Source organism: Orcinus orca, chromosome 20 (genome assembly GCF_937001465.1).
Source record: "Orcinus orca chromosome 20, mOrcOrc1.1, whole genome shotgun sequence".
Taxonomy (NCBI): domain Eukaryota; kingdom Metazoa; phylum Chordata; class Mammalia; order Artiodactyla; family Delphinidae; genus Orcinus; species Orcinus orca.
In genome coordinates, this window is record NC_064578.1 from 18,935,910 (window position 1) to 18,959,280 (window position 23,371).

General features: G+C 48.2%; 3 protein-coding genes across 5 annotated transcripts in view; 2 read left to right on the forward strand and 1 right to left on the reverse strand.

Annotated features, from left to right (window-relative positions):
• RIPOR1 (RHO family interacting cell polarization regulator 1) overlaps positions 1–17,021 on the reverse strand; it is a 49,005-nt gene extending 31,984 nt beyond the window's left edge. For both annotated transcript variants that reach the window (XM_049703966.1, XM_049703965.1), the window contains exons 1-2: positions 16,586–17,021; positions 2,767–8,817 (exon numbers count right to left, since the gene is read on the reverse strand). The gene's annotated coding sequence lies outside the window, so the exon portion shown is untranslated. The remainder of the gene's footprint in view (positions 1–2,766; positions 8,818–16,585) is intronic.
• AGRP (agouti related neuropeptide) lies at positions 13,101–16,577 on the forward strand. Its single transcript, XM_004280855.4, has 3 exons — positions 13,101–15,757; positions 15,916–16,007; positions 16,207–16,577. The coding sequence occupies exons 1-3, from the start codon at positions 15,628–15,630 to the stop codon at positions 16,387–16,389; spliced, it is 405 nt and encodes a 134-aa protein (XP_004280903.1). The 5' UTR covers positions 13,101–15,627; the 3' UTR covers positions 16,390–16,577.
• Positions 17,022–17,164: 143 nt separating the features above from the next.
• Positions 17,165–23,371, forward strand: part of ATP6V0D1 (ATPase H+ transporting V0 subunit d1) — a 38,044-nt gene continuing 31,837 nt past the window's right edge. Inside the window, exon 1 of one of the 2 annotated variants that reach the window (XM_004280856.3) lies at positions 17,165–17,393. In XM_004280856.3, the coding sequence (XP_004280904.1) occupies positions 17,264–17,393 (130 nt within the window). In that variant the 5' untranslated portion in view covers positions 17,165–17,263. The remainder of the gene's footprint in view (positions 17,394–23,371) is intronic. The other variant, XM_033407692.2, reaches the window with a different exon arrangement.

A 23,371-nucleotide genomic window follows, 5' to 3' on the forward strand; every position in this document is an offset into this window, starting at 1 on the left:
GGACCGGGGCACGAACCCATGTCCCCTACATCGGCAGGCGGACTCTCAACCACTGCGCCACCAGGGAAGCCTGACATTTATTAAATTACAGTTTTTATTGAGAAAAAATTCACGTAAGATAAAATTCACCATTTAACCATTTTAAGGTGTTTCTTTAGTAAATTCATGATGTGATACAACCTTCATTGCTAATTCTCAACCATCTCTGACTTTTCGACTTGTTGCACCTGAAGCGGTGCTCCTGACACCTAGAGGGCAGGGGCCAGAAATGCTGCTAAAGTCCCAGAAGAGAGAATTATCTGTCTCCAAAGTGTTGAGGCTGAGAGACCCCACTCTACACCATTAGAGCACCACATCACATCCAAGGAAATAAGCAGCCATTCAGTCGTGTCATCCCTACTGGTCTCAAGAATGCCTTTACAGCATTTTTATTTCAGTTCAGGAGGCCAGGTTCACATGTTTGGTTGTTAGGTCTTTTTAGTCTCTTTTAATATAGAAGAGTATTCTCTGCCCCATACTCAGCCTTTTTGTCTGATTACTTTTTGTAAGAGTTCAGGCCAGTTTTAGCACCTCATTCTGTTTCCATATTTTATTATTATCTTTTTTATTGAAGTGCAGTTGATTTATAGTGCTGCGCCAATCTCTGCTGTACAGCAAAGTGACTCAGTTTTACATACATAGACACATTCTTTTTTTTTAATATTCTTTTCCATTATGGTTTATCCCAGGAGATTGGATATAGTTCCCTGTTAGCACCATATTCTGGATTTACCTGACTGCTTCCTCAAGATTAGATTCACGTTAAACAATTTTGGTAAGAATATTATATTGGTGATTATTGCATCACATCAGGGGGCCCATAAGATGAGGCTGCTGTGCTATTTATGATGTTGAAACTGGATGATGATGTAGTTCACAAGATAGAAGGTAGCTGCCCCCCATACCTCGCCCACCTAAGTATGGGGTCTAGGCAGCCAGCCTAGTTGGCTTACCCTTTCTGAAAAGTAGGCATGGCCTGGGGAGGGTGACTCTCACCCAGTGGGGAATCCTCAGGCCCTCCTCCCTTCTTTCTGCTGCCTTACCTTCTGAGTTCAAGGGGAAGGCCCCAAGAGCTAGTGGTTCCCTTTGCCAACCCCAGGGAGCAGGCCCCAGCCCAGTTCACTGGGAGGCCATGGGAGGACACCTTGTTCCTTGGTTCCCAGGAAGAAGAAAACTGAAGGGCAGACGTGGGCTGAACCCCTCGAGGCTGGAACCTGGAAGCTGAGGGTGTGGACAAGTGGGGGACAGGCGGTTGTGATGCTGGAAACTGCAGGGCCCAGTAGCATTCCTGTGATGAACAACTGGGCAAAAGCTGCACTGAGGTCACTCCCTACCTTATTCCTTTCAGAACGCTCCATCCACCTTTAGGAACCCTCTTTAAATACCAATACCACCTCCTCCAGGTGGTATTTCCTTCCTCCTACCAGTGGTGCAGGAAGAAGGAAATCTTGACTGCTGTTCTCACAGCACTTCAGGCTAGAAAGAACCACTGCCAGGACAAAAATTCTCTCCCGTTACACTGGAAGTGAGAACTTGAGAACCTGCACAATGCTTTTTTTGAGCCAGCATTGAAGCAACATATAAAAATTCAGTTTTCTGGCTTTTCTTGAAACATCTGAAGCTCTGGCAACACTGGGGCTACATCTCCACCTGGTGTCCATGGCTTCCCCTTTCAGGCCAAGCACGCCCCACACCTCCCCAGTATTGAGTATGTGTGTGGCTTTTAGTCTTACTCCTGAACCATTGCCAACGCTGAAGTTGAGAACTATTTCTCTGTACCCATGTCTCCAAAATAAGTATAACAATAAAAGAGAGGTCAAAGAGTCATGCGCTTCAGGGAAAATGGGAGAAGGCACATTTCTTTGTGGAACTGAAGAATATTCCTGTGTACTTACAATGCAATCAAAGGAGGTCTGTATTAAAAATATATATAGGGACTTCCCAGGTGGTCCAGTGGGTAAGACTCCATGCTCCCAATATAGGGGGCCTGGGTTTGATCCCTGGTTGGGGAACTAAATCCTGCTTGTCACAACTGCGCATGCTGCAACTAAAAAGTCCGCATGCCACAACTAAAAAAAAAGAAGATCCCACGTGCTGCAACTAAGACCTGGCGCAGCCAAAATAAATAAATAAATATATATTTTTAAAGTCAAGTTAAAAAATAAACAAACAAACAAACAAAAATATATATATGACCCTAAGTGTCATTGTGTCTTAGCATCATGGTTGGTTGCGAGGGGTTTCGGTGGAATGTCACACTTCTCAGTTTGACTCAGCTCCACCACTTACAAACTTTGTGACCTCAGACAAGACTGTTATGATACCCAGACCCTCTGCAGTTTAAGCTCTCTCTGCACCACCTGAACACAGCCCAACTGCTATCTTAGCAACAGAACACCCTGAGCACATGCTTTCAAGGCTGTGCTGAGGAAGAATGAGATCTCACACCCAAAATCATTCTTTTCTGGGCTGGCAATTTGCCCAGAGTCAACACCTGCCCAAGCCAAAAGCCAAACCTGGCTTACAAGGGCAGATTTTTGGCCCTGACCTTGGCAGAAGGTGCTGTCCCTTGTGATACTCTACCTCCAAGGCCACAGACGAGGCAAGGCCTCTGGAGGTCAGGACATTTGTCACTCACAGGCTGATCTTAGGGATGCTCAGGGTCTGTAAGGGCTCAGCTGGGGTCAAGGGAGGACCAACAGGCCTGCCCAGATCAGAGGAACTCACCGTGAGTTCTCTAGCCACAGACTCCAGCAGTAGATGCCAGCAGGATTTTCAGAACCAGGACCAGTGAATTCTAGGATAAAGATCTCTCCTGTAGGATGCAAGCGAGGAAGCAGGAGGCTTCTGAGGCTGCTGGAAGCCAGTTTGTGTCTACAAAGGGAAACAAGCCTTAGAATGAAGCATTTACCACAAGAGATGTACACAAGAGATGTAAAGAAACTGAAGATATCAGTGGGGAATGCGGTTAGTCTCAAGTAAAAGAAAAACTTAACAGTAGCTTAAACAAATATTTGTTTCATGTTTGTCTCATGCAATAAGATATCAGGAGGTGGGCAGACCAGGGTTGGTGCCACTGCTTTACAATGTTGCGGAGGCATGCTCTGCTTCTCTTGTCCACCATCTTTAGCAAGCTAGTCCATTCTCAAGGTTGTTGCCTCATTGCCTTACCGTCACAAGTTGGCGGCTACAGCTGTAAGCGTTATACTCACATTCTCAGCAGGAAGTTGAAGGGAAAAGAAGCAGAAAAGGGAGACACCTCTGCCAGAGAAGCAACTTTCCCAGAAGCCCTCAATGTAAGTCTTGTGGGTCACAATGTATCCCAGGGACACCATGAACTCTTAGGGAATCTGAGAAAGTTAGTCTGTTTAACTAGGCACTTCCCCAAACAAAAATGGCCTTCTTTTTTGGAGCAGGGGGGAATAGGTATTAGGAAGGCAACCGGCTGTGTCTGCCACATCAACTCCTTATAAAATCAAAAGGCATTGTATCAAACTTCATCTGAAACCAGCCCTACTTCAGGACTGTTCAATTAAATGAGCCAATAAACTGTGTTTATAATTTAAGACAGTTTGAATCGAGCTTTCTGTTCATTACAACTGCTGTCATCTCATTGATACCATTTTTTTCTTTTTACTATTTTTATTTTGCATTATAAAAAAAACCACCAACAGCCAATAACAAACTGCTTTTCTTTACATTCATATGGATTTTAGGAAATTATTTTCTTTGCCCCTGGAGAAATAACCTACAGACAAAAAAATAAATAGTATCACATTGTGAAATCTGCAAATCCCAGAAGTCAACAGCTTGAAGACACCCCCAAGGACAGGGAAGAAAACAAGTGTCACAAGAGACAAGACAAACACATATCCTGATAGCAAGCTGGGGAAACGACCATTTTCAATGCCATTGAAAGGTGCAAGCCACAGAAGAGTGAATATGGTATGATTCCATTTACATGATGTTCAAAACCAGACAAAACTGTAATAAATGGTGATGGAGCTCTGAACAGCGGTTAACTCTGGGGGCATTATTGACTGAGTGAGGGGAATTGGGAAGACTTCTGCAGTGCTGGAAATGTTATTTTATTTTATTTTTAAAGATTTTTTTTTGATGTGGACCTTTTTTTTTTTTTTTTTTTTTTTTTTTTTTGCGGTACGCGGGGCTCTCACTGTTGTGACCTCTCCCGTTGCGGAGCACAGGCTCCGGATGCGCAGGCTCAGTGGCCATGGCTCACGGGCGCAGCCGCTCCGCGGCATGTGGTATATTCCCGGACCGGGAACGAAACCGTGTCCCCTACATCGGCAGGCGGACTCTCAACCACTGCGCCACCAGGGAAGCTCCTCTGAGATTTTTTAACGGAATGCTTGAGAAAGTTTGGTGTTGGAGTTATAATTACCCAACAGTGATTCTGCTGATTCCTTTTGAATTAAGGTATTAAGATCACTACTAACCAAAATACATTAATTGAAAGGTTGGAGATACAGTGAATTCTAATGGTATCCTGTAAACGTATACATGTATTGATAGATAATACTATACAATACAGACCAGCAACACTGGGTAGGGGAATTAGTATCCATGCATGCCCTACTAAGCCTTCCCAGTAGCTAGCTCCATGCTCAGAAAACTCAACTTGCAACCTATAATAACATATTTATCAAGAGTTTAGTACTTGTCACTGGCAGTTTATATTCCCACAGGTCAGGAGTGGCTTATAGGAGATTTTTAAAAATAAAAGTATAGTTGATTTACAATGTTATATTAGTTTCAGGTACACAACATGGTGATTCAATACTTTTACAGAATATACTCCATTTAAAGTTATTATAGGGACTTCTCTAGTGGCCCAGTAGGAAGGACTCCATGCTCCCAATGCAGGGGGCCCGGGTTCGATCCTTGACTGGGGAACTAGATCCCGCATGCCGCAGCTAAGAGTCCACATGCCGCAACTAAGACGTGACACAGCCAAAAAATAAATAAATATTAAAAAAAAAGTTATTATAAAATATTGGCTATATTCCCTGTGCTGTACCACGGTTTTTTTTTTTTTAATAAAAATTTATTTAGTTTTGGCTGCGTTGGGTCTTCATCGCTGCACATGGGCTTTCTCTAGTTGCGGTGAACGGGGGCTACTCTTCGTCGTGGCAGACAGGCTTCTCATTGTGGTGGCTTCTCTTGTTGCAGAGCATGGGCTCTAGGCACGCGGGCTTCAGTAGTTGTGGCACATGGGCTCAGTAGTTGTGGCTCGCGGGCTCTAGAGCACAGGCTCAGTAGTTGTGGCACACGGGCTTAGCTGCTCCACAGCATGTGGGATCTTCCCGGACCAGGGCTTGAACCTGTGTCCCCTGCATTGGCAGGCAGATTCTTAGCCATTGCGCCACCAGGGAAGTCCCCACAGTTTTCTTTTTACCTCTTACCGGTTCTAGTTACTTCATATCCTCACCAACACTTGGTATTGTCAATCTTTTAGTCAATCTAGTCAGTGTATAGTAGTTCTAGTTACTTCATATCCTCGCCAACACTTGGTACTGTCAACCTTTTAGTCATTCTAGTCAGCATATAGTAGTATCTCATTGTGGTTTTAACTCCCATTTCTCTATGAATTAAATTTCTCTAGTGACATTGAGCACCTTTCCACATGCTTATTGGCCATTGGGAAATCCTTTTTTGTGACGGGTCTGTTCAAGTCCTTTTTCCTTAATGACTATGTAATTCTGCATGAGTCATTTTTTGAGTCTATGCATTGTAATGTTCTTTTCCTAGTTTGTGGCTTTTCACTTTCTTAATTATCTTTAATTAATGACCAGAAGTTCTTAGTTGTTTGTTTGTTTTGGGTGTTTTTGGCCCTGCAGCTTGTAGGATCTTAGTTCTCCCACCAAGGGATGGAACCTGGGGCCCCAGCAGTGAGAGCACTGAGTCCTAACCACTGGACCGCCAGGGAATTCCCAGAAGTTCTTGGTTTTGTTCTTTTTTAAAAAAATTTATTTATTTATTTATTTGGCTGCATTGGGTCTTTGTTGCTGCGTGCAGGCTTTCTCTAGTTGTGGCAAGCAGGGGCTACTCTTCATCGTGGTGTGCGGGCTTCTCACTGCGGTAGCTTTTCTTGTTGCAGAGCATGGGCTCTAGGCCTGCAGGCTCAGTAGTTGCGGCGCACAGGCTCTGGGTAGCATGGGCTTCAGTAGTTGTAGTGCACGGGCTTAGCTGCTCCGCGGCATGTGGGATCTTCCCAGACCAGGGCTTGAACCCATGTCCCCTGCATTGGCAGGTGGATTCTTAACCACTGCGCCACCAGGGAAGTCCAAGTTCTTAGTTTTAATGAAGTCAAATTTATCAGTCTTTGATGGTTAGCACTTTGTCTTATTTAAGAAATCTTTACCTACTCCAAGGTTATAAAGATATTGTTTTGTTTTGTTTTGTTTTTTAAGATATTGTTTTTTTTTCCTAGAATCTTTATTTGTTTTGCCTTCACAATTATGTTGATGATCCATCTCAAATTAATTTTTGTGAAGGCTGCAAAGTACAGGTAAAACAGTCACTTGCTCCCACTCTGTTTATTGAAAATGTTTTCACCCCACTTGAAGAATCTTATGTAGTTAATTTTCAACCATTTTTCTTTTCTAATATATCCACTTAAATATGCATTGCTTTAGCTGCATGCCATTAAGTTTTTTTTTTTTTTTTTTTTGCGGTACGCGGGCCTCTCACTGTTGTGGCCTCTCCCGTTGCGGAGCACAGGCTCCGGACGCGCAGGCTCAGCGGCCATGGCTCATGGGCCCAGCCGCTCCGCGGCATGTGGGATCTTCCCAGTCCGGGGCACGAACCCGTGTCCCCTGCATCGGCAGGCGCACTCTCAACCCCTGCGCCACCAGGGAAGCCCTCCCATTAAGTTTTGATGTATTTCATTATCATTCAGTTTGAAACATTTCTAGTTTCCTTTGTGATTTCTCCTTTGATTCATGGGCTACTTAGAAATGTGGCCACAAGCATAAGGACACTCAGCATAGCTCTACCAGCCAACTGAGCCCACTGGAGCAGCTGCTTAATTTTGTCTTTGTACCCCTGGGAGCTCTGTGGGTGGGTGAAAGATTCCCACAGGCAGGAGGTGTGTGTGGGAAGACACGTTAGGGCTGAGCCCTGTCCCCGAGGCGCACGCACGCGTGCCCCCCCACACACACACACCAACCATGCCTCTTCTCCAGCTCTAAAACAAACCCTGGGCCGTGCGAGGAAGGAGGGAAAGCAGGCCAACCCCTTTTTAGCTGAGTAATCAAAGCTAAGTCACTTAAAGCTTTCTGATCTGTAAAACGGGGATGATAATGTTTAGTTACATGTTCTACTGAGAGTTAAATATATGGACTGGGAGTCTTGCTATGGGGCACTGGGTAAACTTGTAGCAGGTAAAGGGATGAGGCAGAGAGGAAAACTTACCTCTATGACAGATCCTGACACAAAGTCTGGCTTTGGCTAGAGTTGGGGAGGAGGACTCCTACCCAGGGCTTTGTGGAGATAGTTTATGCAGGGCCTACAGGGGCAAAAGTGGGGTTGCTGGCAGGGGCCACCCTATGAGTTCTTTCTCCCATATGGGCAAAGGCTTGGTTCCTGGGTGAGAACTGCGCCCAGGGGGACTGGTTTAAGCTGGAAGGTTATCCTTTCCATCCAACACCCCCAGATGATGGCTCCCCCACAGGACTCATTCCCCTCCCAGCTCCCATACCTCCACCTCCTAGACCTTCTTTGTAGCTGGAGGCATAGGAGATGAGGAGGGGTAAAAACAGAAAGGAGTGAGTCCAGAGAACTCTGGGAGCAGCTGCAGCTCTCTCTCCTTTCTTTTTTTTTTTTTTTTAATTTTATTTATTTATTTATGGCTGTGTTGGGTCTTCGTTTCTGTGCGAGGGCTTTCTCCAGTTGCGGCAAGTGGGGGCCTCTCTTCATCGCGGTGCGTGGGCCTCTCACTATCGCGGCCTCTCTTGTTGCGGAGCACAGGCTCCAGACGCGCAGGCTCAGTAGTTGTGGCTCACGGGCCCAGTCGCTCCGCGGCATGTGGGATCCTCCCAGACCAGGGCTCGAACCTGTGTCCCCTGCATTGGCAGGCAGATTCTCAACCACTGCGCCACCAGGGAAGCCCTCTCTCCTTTCTTGAGCTGACCTTCAGCTCACCTTGAACCTGTCAAGCCAGGTACCGCCTTATCTCACCTCTGTGCCGATTACCCTAGGCTGTATCTTTTTATTTATTTATTTGGCTGCATTGGGTCTTCGTTGCTGCACACGGGCTTTCTCTAGTTGTGGCAAGTGGGGGCTACTCTTCGTTGCGGTGCGCGGGCTTCTCATTGCGGTGGCTTCTCTTGTTGCTGAGCACGGGCTCTAGGCGCGTGGGCTTCAGTAGTTGTGGCTCGTGGGCTCTAGAGCGCAGGCTCAGTAGTTGTGCTGCATGGGTTTTGTTGTTCCGCGGCATGTGGAATCTTTCTGGACCAGGGCTCAAACCCGTGTGCCCTGCATTGGCAGGCAGATTCTTAACCACTGCGCCACCAGGGGAGTCCTAGGCTGTACCTTTTTGCCTATGTCCAGAGTTCCTGTAGCCTCTCTTCTTACTTGCACAGAACATGAGTGGCAGGGATGAGCAGGTTGAGAACTCCTGGGTCTTTAGCAGGAAGAGCAGTTTCTAGGTTGAGAGTCATTTCCAGACAGTCCAGTGGTTCTTGTTGTGCAAACACCTTTGTTCCTGGGGCTCCAGCTGAGCCACTGAACGTCCTCACGAAGTCAGGTTGCTCCATTCTATGGGGATGGATTAGAAACAATTTAGGGGACATCCCAAGTGCCTCTCCCTAGCCCAACAGTGCCATGCCTCTGTGGAGGGTTGCTGGGGACTCAATTTCACTCCCCAGAAATTCTGTTATACTCAAGAGTCCTCTTATCACTTGGAATGGAACAAGCTCTGCACCACTTTGGTGGGTTTCCTGTGAGTGTGGGTGCTGATGTCCTGCTTTGGACATGTTAAGGCATGGATACCCTGTGGCAGAAGGTAGGGTCCTGCAACACCTCCAGAAACTGAAGATTTCACCCAGAAAAGTAGGACCTGGCAGGCAGGAGGAGGGACTGGTTACCTCTCTGGATGTCTGAAGATTTGGACACTAGGGGTTGTAGATGTCTTTAGAATGGGTTGAAGTTGGCGTTTAGGATGGCCTTTGCCACCTTGGAGGGGCCCATGAATCCAAACTGCAAGTCACATCCTATGAGTCAGATTGGCTGGGCCTATTTGTTTTCCCTGTCCCTTTTGTGAAATTTCATCTGAGCGCTCCAGCCACAGCTCAGGTGTTCTGGGGACCCCAATAAAGGGCCCATTACCAGCACTGAAGGGGAGGCTTGTGGGGGGAGAGGAAGAGGGAGTTAGAGCAAGGCCCGAGGGGGAAGGAGTGTCTCTGGGCCTGAGCCCCCTTACAGTCAGGGGAAGGGCTGTTCCATCCACCAACTGGCCCTGAACCATGCTCTGCTCTCCCTGGCTTGACCCCAGCCTACCCTTTCATTGGCAACAGACAAGCCCATGAAGCCTGGCTGACCCCAGAAATCAGGAGCTTCAGGTCGCCACGGCCTCTGACCAAACCGTGAAGTATAGAGCCCTTGGCATAGTGCTCGTCATGCAGCATGTGCTCAAATAGTTCTCAAATGAATGGGAGAATGGCAAGCACTGGCATTCATGCAACAAACATGACTCTCCCACCTAGGGGGTCCTCATCACAGTGGGACCCCCTCCAGCTGAGGGCTTAAGAGACACCAGCCTGGAAGACCTAAATAGACTTTTCTCCCAAGAAGACATACAGGTGGCCAATATGCACATGAAAAGATGCTCAGCATTGCTAATTATTAGAGAAATGCAAATCAAAACTACAGAGAGGTACCACCTCACACTGGTCAGAATGGCCATCATTAAAAAGTCTGCAGGGACTTCCCTGGTGGTGCAGTGGTTAAGAATCCTCCTGCCAATGCAGGGGACACAGGTTCAAGCCCTGGTCCGGAAAGATCCCACATGCCGTGGAGCAACTAAACCCGTGTGCCACAACTACTGAGCCTGCGCTCTAGAGCCCGCGAGCCACAACTACCGAGCCCACGAGCCGCAACTACTGAAGCCCACGCACCACAACGAAGAGTAGCCTCCGCTCGCTGCAACTAGAGAAAGCCCGTGCACAGCAACGAAGACCCAACGCAGCCAAAAATAAATAAATAAAATAAATAAATTTATTTTTTAAAAAAAGTCTGCAAATAACAAATGCTGGAGAGGGTGTGGAGAAAAGGGAACCCTCCTATGCTGTTGGTGGGAAAGTAAATTGGTGCAGCCACTATGGAGAACAGTATGGAGGTTCCTCAAAAAACTAAAAATAGAGTTGCCATGTGATCCGGAATCCCACTACTGGGCATATATCTGGACAAAACTATAATTCGAAAAGATACAAGCACCCCTATGTTCATAGCAGCACTATTCACAATAATCAAGACATGGAAACAACCTAAATGTCCATTGACAGATGAATGGTTAAAGATGTGGGGGGTGTGTGTGTGTGTGTGTGTGTGTGTGTGTGTGTGTGTGTGTGTATATATATATATATATATATATACACACACAATGGAATATTACTCAGCCATGAAAAGAATGAAATAATGCCATTTGCAGCTACATGGATGGATCTAGAGATTATCATACTAAGCAAAGTAAGTCAGAAAGAGAAAGACAAATACCATATGATATCGCTTGTATGTGGAATCTAAAATATGACACAAATGAACTTATCTATGAAACAAAAACAGACTCCCAGACATAGAGAACAGACTTGTAGTTGCCAAGGGGGGGAGGGGGAGGGCTGATTGGGAGGTTGGGACTAGCAGATGCAAACTATTATACATAGAATGGATAAACAACAAGGTCCTATTATATAGCACAGGGAACTATATTCAATATACTGTAATGAACCATAATGGACAATAATATGAAAAAGAACATATATATGTATAACTGAATCACTTTGCTGTACACCAGAAGCTAACACAACATTCTGAGTCAACTATATTCAATCAAAAAAAATATAGATATGGGAACATATGTATATGTATAACTGATTCACTTTGTTATAAAGCAGAAACTAACACACCATTGTAAAGCAATTATACTCTAATAAAGATGTTAAAAATATATATATATATATACACACATATATATATGTATATATACACCAGCCTGGGATAACCCCCTTCCATCCTGCTCCCCTCCCTGGATTAATGAGGGGGCCGCACCTCTCCAAGCACCCTCTGGCTTTTGGAAGTCCTACAGATGAACCATGGCGCCAGGGACAGCGTGCTGGGTGAGGATCCACCTATCAGAATGAAGCTAGGGCTTCCCTCGTGGCGCAGTGGTTAAGAATCCACCTGCCAATGCAGGAGACACAGGTTCGAGCCCTGGTCCGGGAAGATCCCACATGCCGCGGAGCAGCTAAGCCCGTGCGCCACAACTACTGAGCCTGCGCTCTAGAGCCCTCAAGCCACAGCTACTGAGCCCGCGTGCCACAACTACTGAAGCCCACGAGCCTAGAGTCCATGCGAGAAGCCACTGCAATGAGAAGCCTGAGCACTGCAATGAAGAGCAGCCCCCGCTCACTGCAACTAGAGAAAAGCCCGCGCGCGGCAACGAAGACCCAATGCTGCCAAAAATAAATTAATAAATAAATTTAAATAAAAATATGTTTTTTTTAAAAAAGGATGAAGCTGGATTAGGAGAGCCAGTGGGTGCTCTGCTTCCCCCTGTGGGACAAAGCAGGAACAGCACCCTTGGGTGACAACTACCTTGCTGGAGGAAAAAGAGGAGGAGGGGTAGGGATCAAGCATCCCTCCTTGTCCCCACACTTGATCTTTGGCACAGAGCATCCACACTCTCCCCCTTCTCCTCCTTGAAGTCAGGGTCCCTATGCTTGGGGTCCAACCTCAGCCTTACGAAGTAGGCTTTGCATCCTCCCAGGTCTGCCAAATCCTCCACCCAGAACATGCCGCACATTTCTGAAGGTCTTTCTGCCAAAAAGCATTGTCCTGGGAACATCAGGCCAGTTCCAGACCCAAAAAATCACTCACGCAGTGTTTGTACTCAGCAAATGGAAAGGGGTCCTGAGGAACCTTTTATAGACTACTAGGTGTAGGCAAGTGTTCATCAGGAAGAGAGATAGGGACTTCTCTGGTGGTGCAGTGGTTAAGAATCCGCCTGCCAATGCAGGGAACACGGGTTCAATCCCTAGTCCAGGAAGATCCCACATGCCGTGGAGCAACTAAGCCCGTGTGCCACAACTACTGAGCCTGCGCACCACAACTTCTGAAGCCCGCGCACCTAGAGCCCGTGCTCCGCAACAGGAGAGGCCACCGCAGTGAGAAACCCGTGCACCGCAGTGAAGAGAAGCCCCCACTCACCTCAACTAGAGAAAGCCCACAGGCAGCAACGAAGACCCAACGCAGCCCAAAATAAATAAATTTCTTTTTTTTAAAAAGGGAAGGGCTTCCCTGGTGGCACAGTGGTTGAGAGTCCGCCTGCCGATGAAGGGGACACGGGTTCGTGCCCCGGTCTGGGAGGATCCCACATGCCGCGGAGCGGCTGTGCCCGTGAGCCATATCCGCTGAGCCTGCGCGTCCGGAGCCTGTGCTCCGCAATGGGAGTGAGAGGCCCGCGTACCGCCAAAAACGAAAAAAGGGAAGAAAGATAAACTTAAAGATCAACAAATGCTAGGAAAATAGAAAATGATGGGAAGGCAGAAACTTAATTGTAACAAAATTTGGTGAATCAAGCCAAAGACTGATTATTGGCAAAGATTAATAAAATTTGATAAACCAATGGAAAATTAACTTTAAATACAGATTTACAATTCATAGATAGACATATAGATAGAGATACAGAGTTATAACAAGAAACCCATAGGCTGTGTTTTGGCCAATTCAGTGGTGATGGGAGGGCAGCTGGGTGGGGTGGGAAGGGGCATAAACAAATGTTTTATTATGGAAAATTTCAAACATATACAAAAGTAGCAGTATTAGGATAACGAAGCCCATGTACCCACCACCCAGCTTCAACAATTACCAGCTCATGAAAAATTCTGTTTCATCTATATCACCTCCTGCTATCCCCCCTACTTCAGATTATTTTGAGGCAAATACCATATTTCATATAATTTTATCAGTAAATATATCATTTTTCTCTAAAAGAATCTTTTTTTTTAAAAAAAATCATGACTACAATACCATTATCACAACTAAAAAAGTTAACAGTTATTCCTTAATGTCATCAGATATCCAGTGTTTATATTTCTTTGGTCTTTCCACTGTGTTTTTTTTCTTTTTGTTTTTTTGGCCACGATGAGCAGGATGTGGGATCTTAGTTCCCTGACCAGGGATCGAACCCATGCCCCCTGCAGTGGAAGCGCAGAGCCTTCCCTGAACCACCAGGGAAGTCCCACTGTTCCACTTTGGTTGTTGGTTTTCTTGACTGTCTTCCCCACTGGATCCGATCAGGGACCTTGGCAGCCCCTGCTGTCCATGGATGGGGCCAATACACCTGTGTTCACACACCCAAGTGAAGACAGCCACTGATCTGTAGGTGAGCAAAGACACTAAGGGCCTAGCTGGCAGGAGCACCCCCGTTCCAAGATGAAGAGCTGTCCTTAGCATGAGCGCTGACCAGGCTCAGCCAGGTGCTCAGAGCCCCCGCCTCACCTCACCTGGGGCACCCTGCCAAAATACTCACACAGTCCCTGCTCCTTACCACCATCTCTTCAGCCAGAACCTGCAAGGATGGGGCCAGGGCATAAAGATTTGGGGAAAATGTCTCAGGTACATTTGATGTATTACCCTTCCTGAGCTCCATGTGGCCCAACCAAGATGGGGGCACACCTGGGTGCCTGATACCTTCACCCTGCACCACTATAAGAAACCCCTGGGGTGGGCCACTGAGCCCAGCTATGGCTTCTGGGAAACAAAGGTTAATGTCAGTTGCCAGGGAGGCCTTGACACCAGGTCTGCTTTGTGACAGAGTCACCAAAACAGCCAGCACCATTCCCGGGGGAGAAATGGGGACTGGCCCTTTGTTGGATTATCCATGGACCACCTCCCCAGAGGGGCTTTCCCTCACTCCCCTGCTCCTCCCCTGGGCCATAGTAGGTGACCCTCTGAGCTCCTAGGACTGTTACCCCGGGCCAACCACAAGCGAGTCCAATGCCAGCCTGATCCCAGAATAGACATCAATGCCCATCTGTGGAAGAAGACTGCCACAGGCTCACCCTCTGCAGAGCGCCCCTCTCCACACAACTCTCTCCCCAAGACCAATTGCTATGTTGACACCAGGCCAGAAGCTGCCAGATGATAACCTATGGTTTCCAACTGCTTTCTGGAAGGACTTCCTCAGGCCTTGCCCTGGTCAGAATAGCCCAAACAGCCTCTACATCCTCCTCCAGCTGTCTTGGGCCAGCTGTTTGTATACTGAGTCCTGGAAGCTGACTCAGCTTGCATCCCCTTCCCCAAGTGGCAAGTGTGTAATAAAGTGCCCTTGGCGGGGCCGGTGAGGGAAGGCTGGGGCAGGTGGGGTCCTGTGTGTCCCACCATCTCTATGAAGGGGCAGTCCTCACATCTGCCCCGTGCTGATGAGACCAGGCGTGGGCACAGTCCTGACAACGCAGGGCGGAAAGGAGCAGCCATTAGCACTAATGAGGCAGGCGGCCTGAAAGCTTTTTACTTTGAAGCTCCTCGTCCACCCAGGGAACAGTCCGTTCGGCCACCTTGGCTTCCAGGAACCCCAGGCAGAAAAGGGTGCGGGGGCAGGAGCAGGGCTGGGGTTTTGGAGAAGCCTGGAGGAAGAAGGGGGAGGAGAGGTAGGACCAGAGATGGAGGCAGAGGGCCTGCTTTTGGCTAAGTGGGCTTCTCCCCTCCCCTCTCTCCCCTCAAAAACCCAGGGTCTAGGTCTCCACCCCAACCCCACCCCGCTCTGGTCACTGGCCCATCACCCCCTCCAATGCCCTTGACCCAAGTTCCTGGAAGCAAAGGGAACATGCCATGCGTAGGGTCTGAATGAGCATCTCCGGGGCCACAAATTAAATTAAGTGTTCAGGGCCGCCTTCCTTGTTATTGCTAATGGCTCCAGCCTACCCATCCCCATTCCCCAGGTCCCTGTCCTGGGGAATGAATGTGGGGGCCCTGGGCATCCTATCTTGTTCCCAAACTTTGATTGGTTCCTGGAGACCTCACTCCAAACTGGAGATGGGTACCCCTCTTATAGAGCCCAGGTTCCAGTGAGAGAGGCCTGAACTGTGCCCCCACCCTCTGGGGGGGCGCCCTCATGCCCTGGCTGCAGGGAGCAGTCACGTGTGGGCCCTTCATTAGACCCTGCCATATAAACCGAGGGCATGGGGTGGCCAGGAACTCTTGGGGCAAGGATCCAGCAAGCAGAGGTAAGTCCTCAGGTTGGGCAGAGACTCCTACTCTCTAGGGGTCTTCTGTCTGGGATAGGGCACTTAGAGGGTGTTCTAGGGATGAAGAGGGACTAAGTGGTGGGTCTTCCTGCTGAGCCAGGCCATGCTGACCACAGTGCTGCTGAGTTGTGCCCTGCTGCTGGCAATGCCCGCCGGGCAGGGGGCCCAGATGGGCTTGGCTCCCCTGGAGGGCATCGGAAGGCCTGACCAAGCCTTGTTCCCAGAGCTCCAAGGTCAGTGTGGGCAGGGGTGGGGATGGGTGGGGCCTGGACACTCTCTGGCCACGAACTATTCTGCCTGGTATGAGCCCTCTTTCCCCCTTCCCAATCCTAGGCCTGGGAGGTGGGTGTCTTGTGCATGGGGGTTTCTGTTCTCACATCATCTGTCCCAGGCCTGGGCCTGCAGCCCCCACTTAAGAGGACAACGGCAGAACAGGTGGAAGAGGCTCTGCTGCAGGAGGCAGAGGCCAAGGCCTTGGCAGAGGTAACTGCTCAGGAAAAGGGCTGAGGCCACAATCTCTGGGTGGGGGGATCAGGCATCAACCTCCATCTCCACTTCGGTGACCCTCTCACTTGGGGTGACACTGCAGACCATCCCTCCCCATGCTCCACTGACGTCTCCCCTTGATTGGGTCAGGTCCCTGAAGCTGCCGCTGAAGGCCCATGTTACCCAACCCCTGCAGGTGCTAGATCCGGAAGGACGCAAGCCGCGCTCCCCGCGTCGCTGCGTAAGGCTGCATGAGTCCTGTCTGGGACACCAGGTACCATGCTGCGACCCATGTGCCACGTGCTACTGCCGTTTCTTCAACGCCTTCTGCTACTGCCGCAAGCTGGGTACTGCCGCGAACCCCTGCAGCCGCACCTAGTTGGCCGACGTCGGGGTCGGGGCTGGGGCAGGGGAGCGACAATAAAGGATGGGACCAACCCCAGGGTTGTGGTGTTATTTCGAACGTGACCGTCGGAGGGGGGAGGTCATGGCAGGGGCAAAGGTGTCTCCAAGCCAAGACACCACACACACATCCCTACCCCAGGGCCTGCGCTATCCCATCATGAGTCACTTACATGCATGCTCTTAGAGTGCCAGGCGTCGTTGGGAGAAGCAGAGGAGGGCCGCGCTCCTACCCTTGAGAATCTTATATAATAAATGAGGGGAAGGGAGGGCACAACGCAGCATAGGAGCTGTAGCTCCCAGCAGGCTAACAAAACATTAGGGTCCAGGGCCTGCTTGCGTTAACTCGACGCGTGACCCGCAGCGAAGCCTTCCCCTCACCGGACTTCAGTTCCTCTCAGGGGAAGGCTGACAACAGTCTGGAATATTTCCAAGCATAAGAAGCGCCGCCCACTCCCATCTTTACTCCTCTGGCCGCCACACCACCACGTGCACCAGACTCGGGAAATCTAGAGTGAAGGCCCAATGGAATCCCCGCGGCCACGGGCGCCACCACGCGCTCGGCCTTGGACACTCCAAGCCGCTCCCGCCGGAGAGCAGGATGCCCTCTTCCCCTCAGCGCGCAGGCGCCAGTGGGCGGTCCCCAGCCCACACCTGCGCAACCGTTCCGCGAGAAACCACCCGGAAGCCGGGCGCCGCTCAGAGCCCCGCCCCGTTGTGGTCACGTGGGCCGCTTGCGCGTCACCTGATGCGCTTGACAGCCCGCTGCGGGCGCCGCGTCAGCTGATCTTGGAGTTGTGCTGCGTGCCGGCAGGTCCGGGTCCTCCGGTCCAGCCGCCCCCGCCGCAGCCATGTCGTTCTTCCCGGAGCTTTACTTCAACGTGGACAATGGCTACTTGGAGGGACTGGTGCGCGGCCTGAAGGCCGGGGTGCTCAGCCAGACGGACTACCTCAACCTGGTTCAGTGCGAGACGCTCGAGGGTGAGCCGCGGGGCCGGGCTGCGGGGCCTCGAAAGGCCGGCAGGGAGGCCGGCGCGGGCCTGAAGGTTCTGAGGTCTGGGAGTGGAAGCTGGGGGTTCTCGAAGGGCCTGAGAGGTTGGGGAACCGGATCCGGGCCTGAGAGGCCTGCTGGGAATCCGGGGGCTAATGGCGGGTGCGCCGGAAGGGAATATACCTCCATTTGCGGCTCCGTGTGGGCCCAAACGCAAACAAGGCTTTAAGAACCGCAGTGGTTCGCCTCTGCTGGGACCACTTCTTCCCCGTTCTGCCCACCATTGTAGTTTGAAAGAGAGGGTCTCTCGGGAGTGGTTAGCTGGTGTGAGATGTGCTCGTACAAGCCTCTTTACCCTGACGTAGCCAGAGAGCTGTCTCGTGGCAAAGCTTAGGGAAGCTAAGCGGAAAAGTCCCCGGCTTTCTCTCCCAGCACATACACCAAGGGCTTTGGGCTCATTGTGTCTTCACGTTGGCCTGCGCAGTGAGCCTTTCTGGGGAATTACTGAGCCAGCTTAGCGAGAGTTTCCTCCCATCGCCGATCCACTGGCTGAGCGGTCTTCTGAAGGCCCTGTTTGGGAGAGCCCTGAAAGTCGGGAAGTTCATACACCTGTATTTGACAATAATTCCCACCCACTCCATGAGGGTGCCTGTTCAGACAGGGTTTCCTAGCACAAGAATGGTGAGAAGCTGAGTTCCACTTTTTCTCAGGACACACAGCTCCGAAGTGGAATTGCCTCTGTGAGGCGCAGCATCAGATTTACTGAATTAGAGACTTCCCTGATTCCAGTCTTCTCTTCCTCCTCCCGCTACCCACCGCCGCCCCCCAGGTGGTAGTGAAGGGCACAGTGGCTGGGCTGTGAGTTCCCATCCCTGACCTCCAGATGATATCCTCGAACAGAGGTACTGCTAGCCTCCTGGTTGGTAGCTGGAGGGGGAAGATACCCAGATGATTCGCCTTCTGGAGAAAATTTTCTCATCATAAACTTACTGAGGTTAAAAGTGAGCTCAGTTAAAAAAGCAGTTATGTACCTTGCAAATTGGATCTGTAATGTGAAAATAAATACCTTTAAGTTTTAAAACTTACTGCAGTTCAAATACAATTGGGGGCATTATGGTTTTAACATAGATGTGCAAGAAAAGTCTTTCACCTCCCTTATGAGAGTGGAGGTGGGGAAGGAGAGGAGAGCACTTTAGGGTGCTGGGTTGTAGGAACTTGACAGCAACCTCATTGTCCTCACTGTGGCAAACAGAGGAGAAACAGAGAGAGGCTGCACAGGGCAGGGCTTGGCACACAGTGGTATTTAATGGGAGTTTTGTGGACTGATTGGGACTGAAGGAAGATCTTTATTTGCTTAAATCTGAATGCGGACACCATTGATTACCAACTGGCATTTGGTAAACTTGTTTCTCTTCTAGGCTTTCCTCATTCCTGCTGCCCTCCTACCCCACCCGTGTAGAGCTTCTGGGGGCACGGGGTTCCCATCTTCCCAGCAGACCCTCCATCATCCCCCATAAACATGTTAAGCCATTCTTCCTACAGCACTGCTCACACATGATCCCCTTGTGGATCACCATCCAGCCCTTTAGTGTGACATTCAGGGATTCCCTCGCTCTTTCACACATGTTCCTTTCCTTCATGCAAGCCATCCCCCAGCTTTTGGTGCACATTGTGTGGTGGACTTTGAACTTTCAAATCTGACTTTGAATCCCAGCCGCACCAATTACTGAATCACTTTAGGCAAGTTATTTAACACCTCTGGGTCTTGGGTTCATCATCTGACACATTAACAGCACCTATCTCACAAGGTTGAGAGATGTCAACAAGTTATTATGTGTAAAACACTTAACTCAGCACCAAGCACAGAATAAGTGCTAGGTAAATGTTAGCTCGTTTCAGTATTATTTGCACTAGCCATTTTCTCTGCTTCCTTCTTACTCCCGTGAAACCCAGTGATTCCCACCCTTTAAGGCCCAGACCCAGTACCATCCCATCTTAGAACCCCTTTGTGGACACGCTAGGCTAGAATGTTGTCCCCCTCCATCCAGTTGCAGCTCTTGTGTTTGTTTGTGCTGCTTTCCTAGAAGTCTGTCAACACAGAGTTTGAGATTCTTGGGACTCTAGGCTGGAGATGCTCAGGACTTTCAGGGGCTGGAGATAACCAGAGGCGGGAAGGATTGACCAGAAACTCCACTTGTCCTCTACAGAAAGGCCTTCTCTGCTCCTGAAGGTCACCCCAGAGGCCTGACCTCCAGCCCTTTGTTGCTGGGTGTTTTTGCTTCCTTATCTCCAGGGAAAAGGGAAAGGGGGGGGGAGAGGGGAGGGAGGTGGGAAGGAGAGACCAAGGAAGCCTGTGGTCCCTATGAAATCTGTAGGTGTGTCCTGAGATTATGAGGTTTCCAAAGAACATGTTTTAGAAGTGGAACAGTTTCCTGAAGGCTCAGGACATTGGGTGGAGGGTGTTTATTTGTTCTGCAAGGTACAGGAAGTACATATAGACGCTCCACCCCACCCTAGCCTTCCTTCTTGGCTTCTACTCCATCAGGGCATCTGCTACTGACCTCTTTTGCTAGAACTCAGCCTCTTAGGACCGCTGAAGTCCATGTATCCTCCATTGTCCATCTTGCTTGATTGTCTCTTCTCAGAAGTAGGAGAAGGTCCTAGCCCTTGGTGAACTGAAGGAACAGAGCTAGGTGGTCACAAAAGCTCTTTTCAGCTCTGAGTGTTTTGGATGTGTTGAGTACCTTCTAGAAGTTGGGTCCTGTGCTAGGGACTTGTGGGGAAGAGGAGGTGGGTCAGAGATACACAAAGAGAAATCACACAGGATTACTTTGAATGTTTTCATTCATTCCACATATACTTGTAAAGCACCTCTTTTATGCCAGGCACAGCAGTAGGGTCTGAGGTACTTTGTTGAATGATGTTCCCCTTGACCCTCATAGTCTGGGGGTGGAGGTCAGTGGGGCCAGAAGACATTAAGAGATCAGTGTAGCATAGCGGTTACAAATGTGGGCTTACTACTGCACGTTTTTGTGGCCATGTAACTGCTCTGTCCTGAGTTTCATCATCCGTAAAATGGAAATAATAATAAATAAAATGATACGTATCTTTACTGATGGGGTGGTTGTGAAAGCTAAACAAGATAATCCCTGTAAAACACTTAGCATGAACTTGGCACATGGTAAGTACTGAGTCAGTGTGCTAGCTGCAGTTATTGTTATTTTAAAGCAAAGGAAATATATAATTGCATATTAAGGGTGTTACCTGTGAAAGGGACAGTGGAGAAATGATAGAGAATCAGAGGGGAACTTTCTGTAGAGAGTGTGGCTGGTTCAGGCCCTGCTGAGGAAGGATATTCGAGCTGAGGTGTGGACAATGAGGAGCCAGCTGTGCAGAGAGCTAGGCCAGGGATGGGGTGGAGTGGGGTGGGGGACATTTCGGGAAGAGCGACCAACATGCCAAGGAGAAATAGTTGGGCCAATCAGAGGGACCAAAAGGAGTCCTGGGTGGTAGGGTGCGGGGGACAAGAGCACAAATCTGCTCAGAACCCAGACCCTTGGTTTAAAAACATCAGGCTGAGCCCAGGGGAGGAAGCCCCTGGCCCCTCAGCACTGGGTGTGGAGGCAGAGAGAGTGGTGGCAGGGGGTACCACCTTCCACAGAGGCCTGCCGAATTTGAGGTGGTCGGATGTGACTAAGTGAACGTATTTCAGATCATGAGGAACATATGTCGTGCTAATTCGATGTTGAAGTCTTCGTTTGCTCATTCAAAAAACGCTTCCTGAAGGCCTACTGTGTGCCAGCTCTGTGCCTCATAAGAGAGCCAGGCAGGTATTTCAGGTATTACCATAGTTCTGAGCTTGAACCCTTAGCTTTGACCTTGGCTTCAGCCTAAAAGCATTGCTATTAATTTGTCAGACTGGCTGCTGGGAATACAGGTATGAGTGAGACTCTGGCCCTGCCCTGCAGAATTTCCCCTTTCCTTTTTTCTCTTTAAAACTATTTATTATGGAAATCATTAAACATATACAAATCAGAGGGAATAGTATACCGAACCTATAAGTAATAATCACCTAATTACAACAGTGATCAGCTTTTGTTGTTATCAATCTTGTTTCAGTAATAGCTGCATTTATCCCCCCACTCTCAAATTATTTTGAAGTAAATCCCAGACAGCATATCATTTCAGCTGTAAATATTTTGGTGTTTCTAAAAAAGATCATGATTTATTTTTTTTTTAACAACCACAATCCTATTAGTCCTCCTTTAAAAGAAACAATAGTTTTTGATGTCATCAAATATCCATTTCATGTTTAGATTTGTCTGATTGTCTCAAACGATTTTTTAATACAATTTGTTTCAAGCGGGGTCCAATTATGATCCATATATTTCAATTGATTGATGCTATCAGAAGTCTTTTAGTATATAGGTTTTCTGTCTCACTTTTCCTTTTATTTCCTGAAGAAGCTGGGTCTTTTAATTTATAGATTTTCCTTCCATCTCAACTTTGCTGATTATATCCCTCCTGTATAGTTTAACATGTTCCTCTGTCCCTTGTTTTTCCTGTAAATTGATAGTTAGATCTAAAGACCTAATTAGATTCTGGTTCTATTTTTTTTAAACAATATTTAATAGATGACATTTGTGCTTCTATTGAGAGTTGTTTCTCTTTAGTTGTTTCCCTTTTTATGACATAGGAACCATTGACATTTATTGCCTAGAACCATTATTTCATTAGGGGTTGCAAAATGGTGATATTTTAGTTTTATGTTTCCTTCTGCAATTGCTAGCTTGAATACTTCTATACCTGGAAATTGCCAGTAATCAACTACTTGGTTACCCTGAAATACAGTCTGTATAGGAGAGGCAGGATAAATGCTTAATTCTTTCCCATATTTACTAGCTTCCAAAATAATGAGTTGGTTTTCCAACATCCTCCAAAGATGACTCGTGAGGTTTGTTTGTTCTTCTTTTTGTTTGTTTAGTATCATAACACACTTATGGATTTTAATATATTTGTTGTGCTTCAGTCTTTTAACTTTATCAGTGCTCAAATTGTCCTTTGGCCAGTGGGAGCTTATACAATAGGCTGCCTGTTGTATACGGTTTTTGATATAACCCTGTAGCCTTCGTTACTACTGAGATGACAATATATTCTAATGTTATCTTGTACATTTGTTGACCCAGACCTAGAGTCATCGTTTCTCTTAGGGGACCTGATTCTTTTTATAGGAAAATGATATTTAGAGACCAAAATCTGAGTCCAGGGGTTTCTCATTGTTGCTGAGTTGGTCATTATTTCTAGGATTTTTCTATGAATTAGCTTCCTTCTTACTTAGAAACTTGGAAAATACAGAGAAGCCTATGGCTTGCTGGGTTATGCAGCTGTAACTCAGCTGATGGGTACCAGATGCCAGTTCCTAATTTGGAATGGGGGCTCCCCCGACACTTGGACCATTCAGTACATATTCTTCCTGTTGTAAAGAAATATGCTTAGCATTCAGAAGGAGGAACCCTGTGATCTTCTCAACTTCCATGTGAGTTAGGTGGTCCCGAGTGATTGTTTTCCTCAGCCAGTGAGTTAGATGCTCAGGGACTATGGTTGAAGAGCTCCCATGTGTGATATGCTGGTTGTCTTTCAGAGCACTGTATCCCTCTCTGTTCTGAATCACTTGTCTTTTGTTCATTACAACATTTCCTTCTGCATTTCAACATTATTTCACAAGACACAGTCTCATATAGGAAGATGAAAGTGAGACTCCTGGCTGGCCTTGGCCAAATCACCAGTCACATGAAACTGCGGATACAAACATAGATGGTGTCTCCAGGAGTGGCACTAATTAGCTATTAGTGGCACAGTTAGTTATTCAGCACTAATTATAGTATGGCCAGGAATGTGGCTGGAAAGAGATCAGCTTTGAAGGATTGCAAAAACCACAAGAAGGGCTTTGTCCTGAATGCAGGGGATG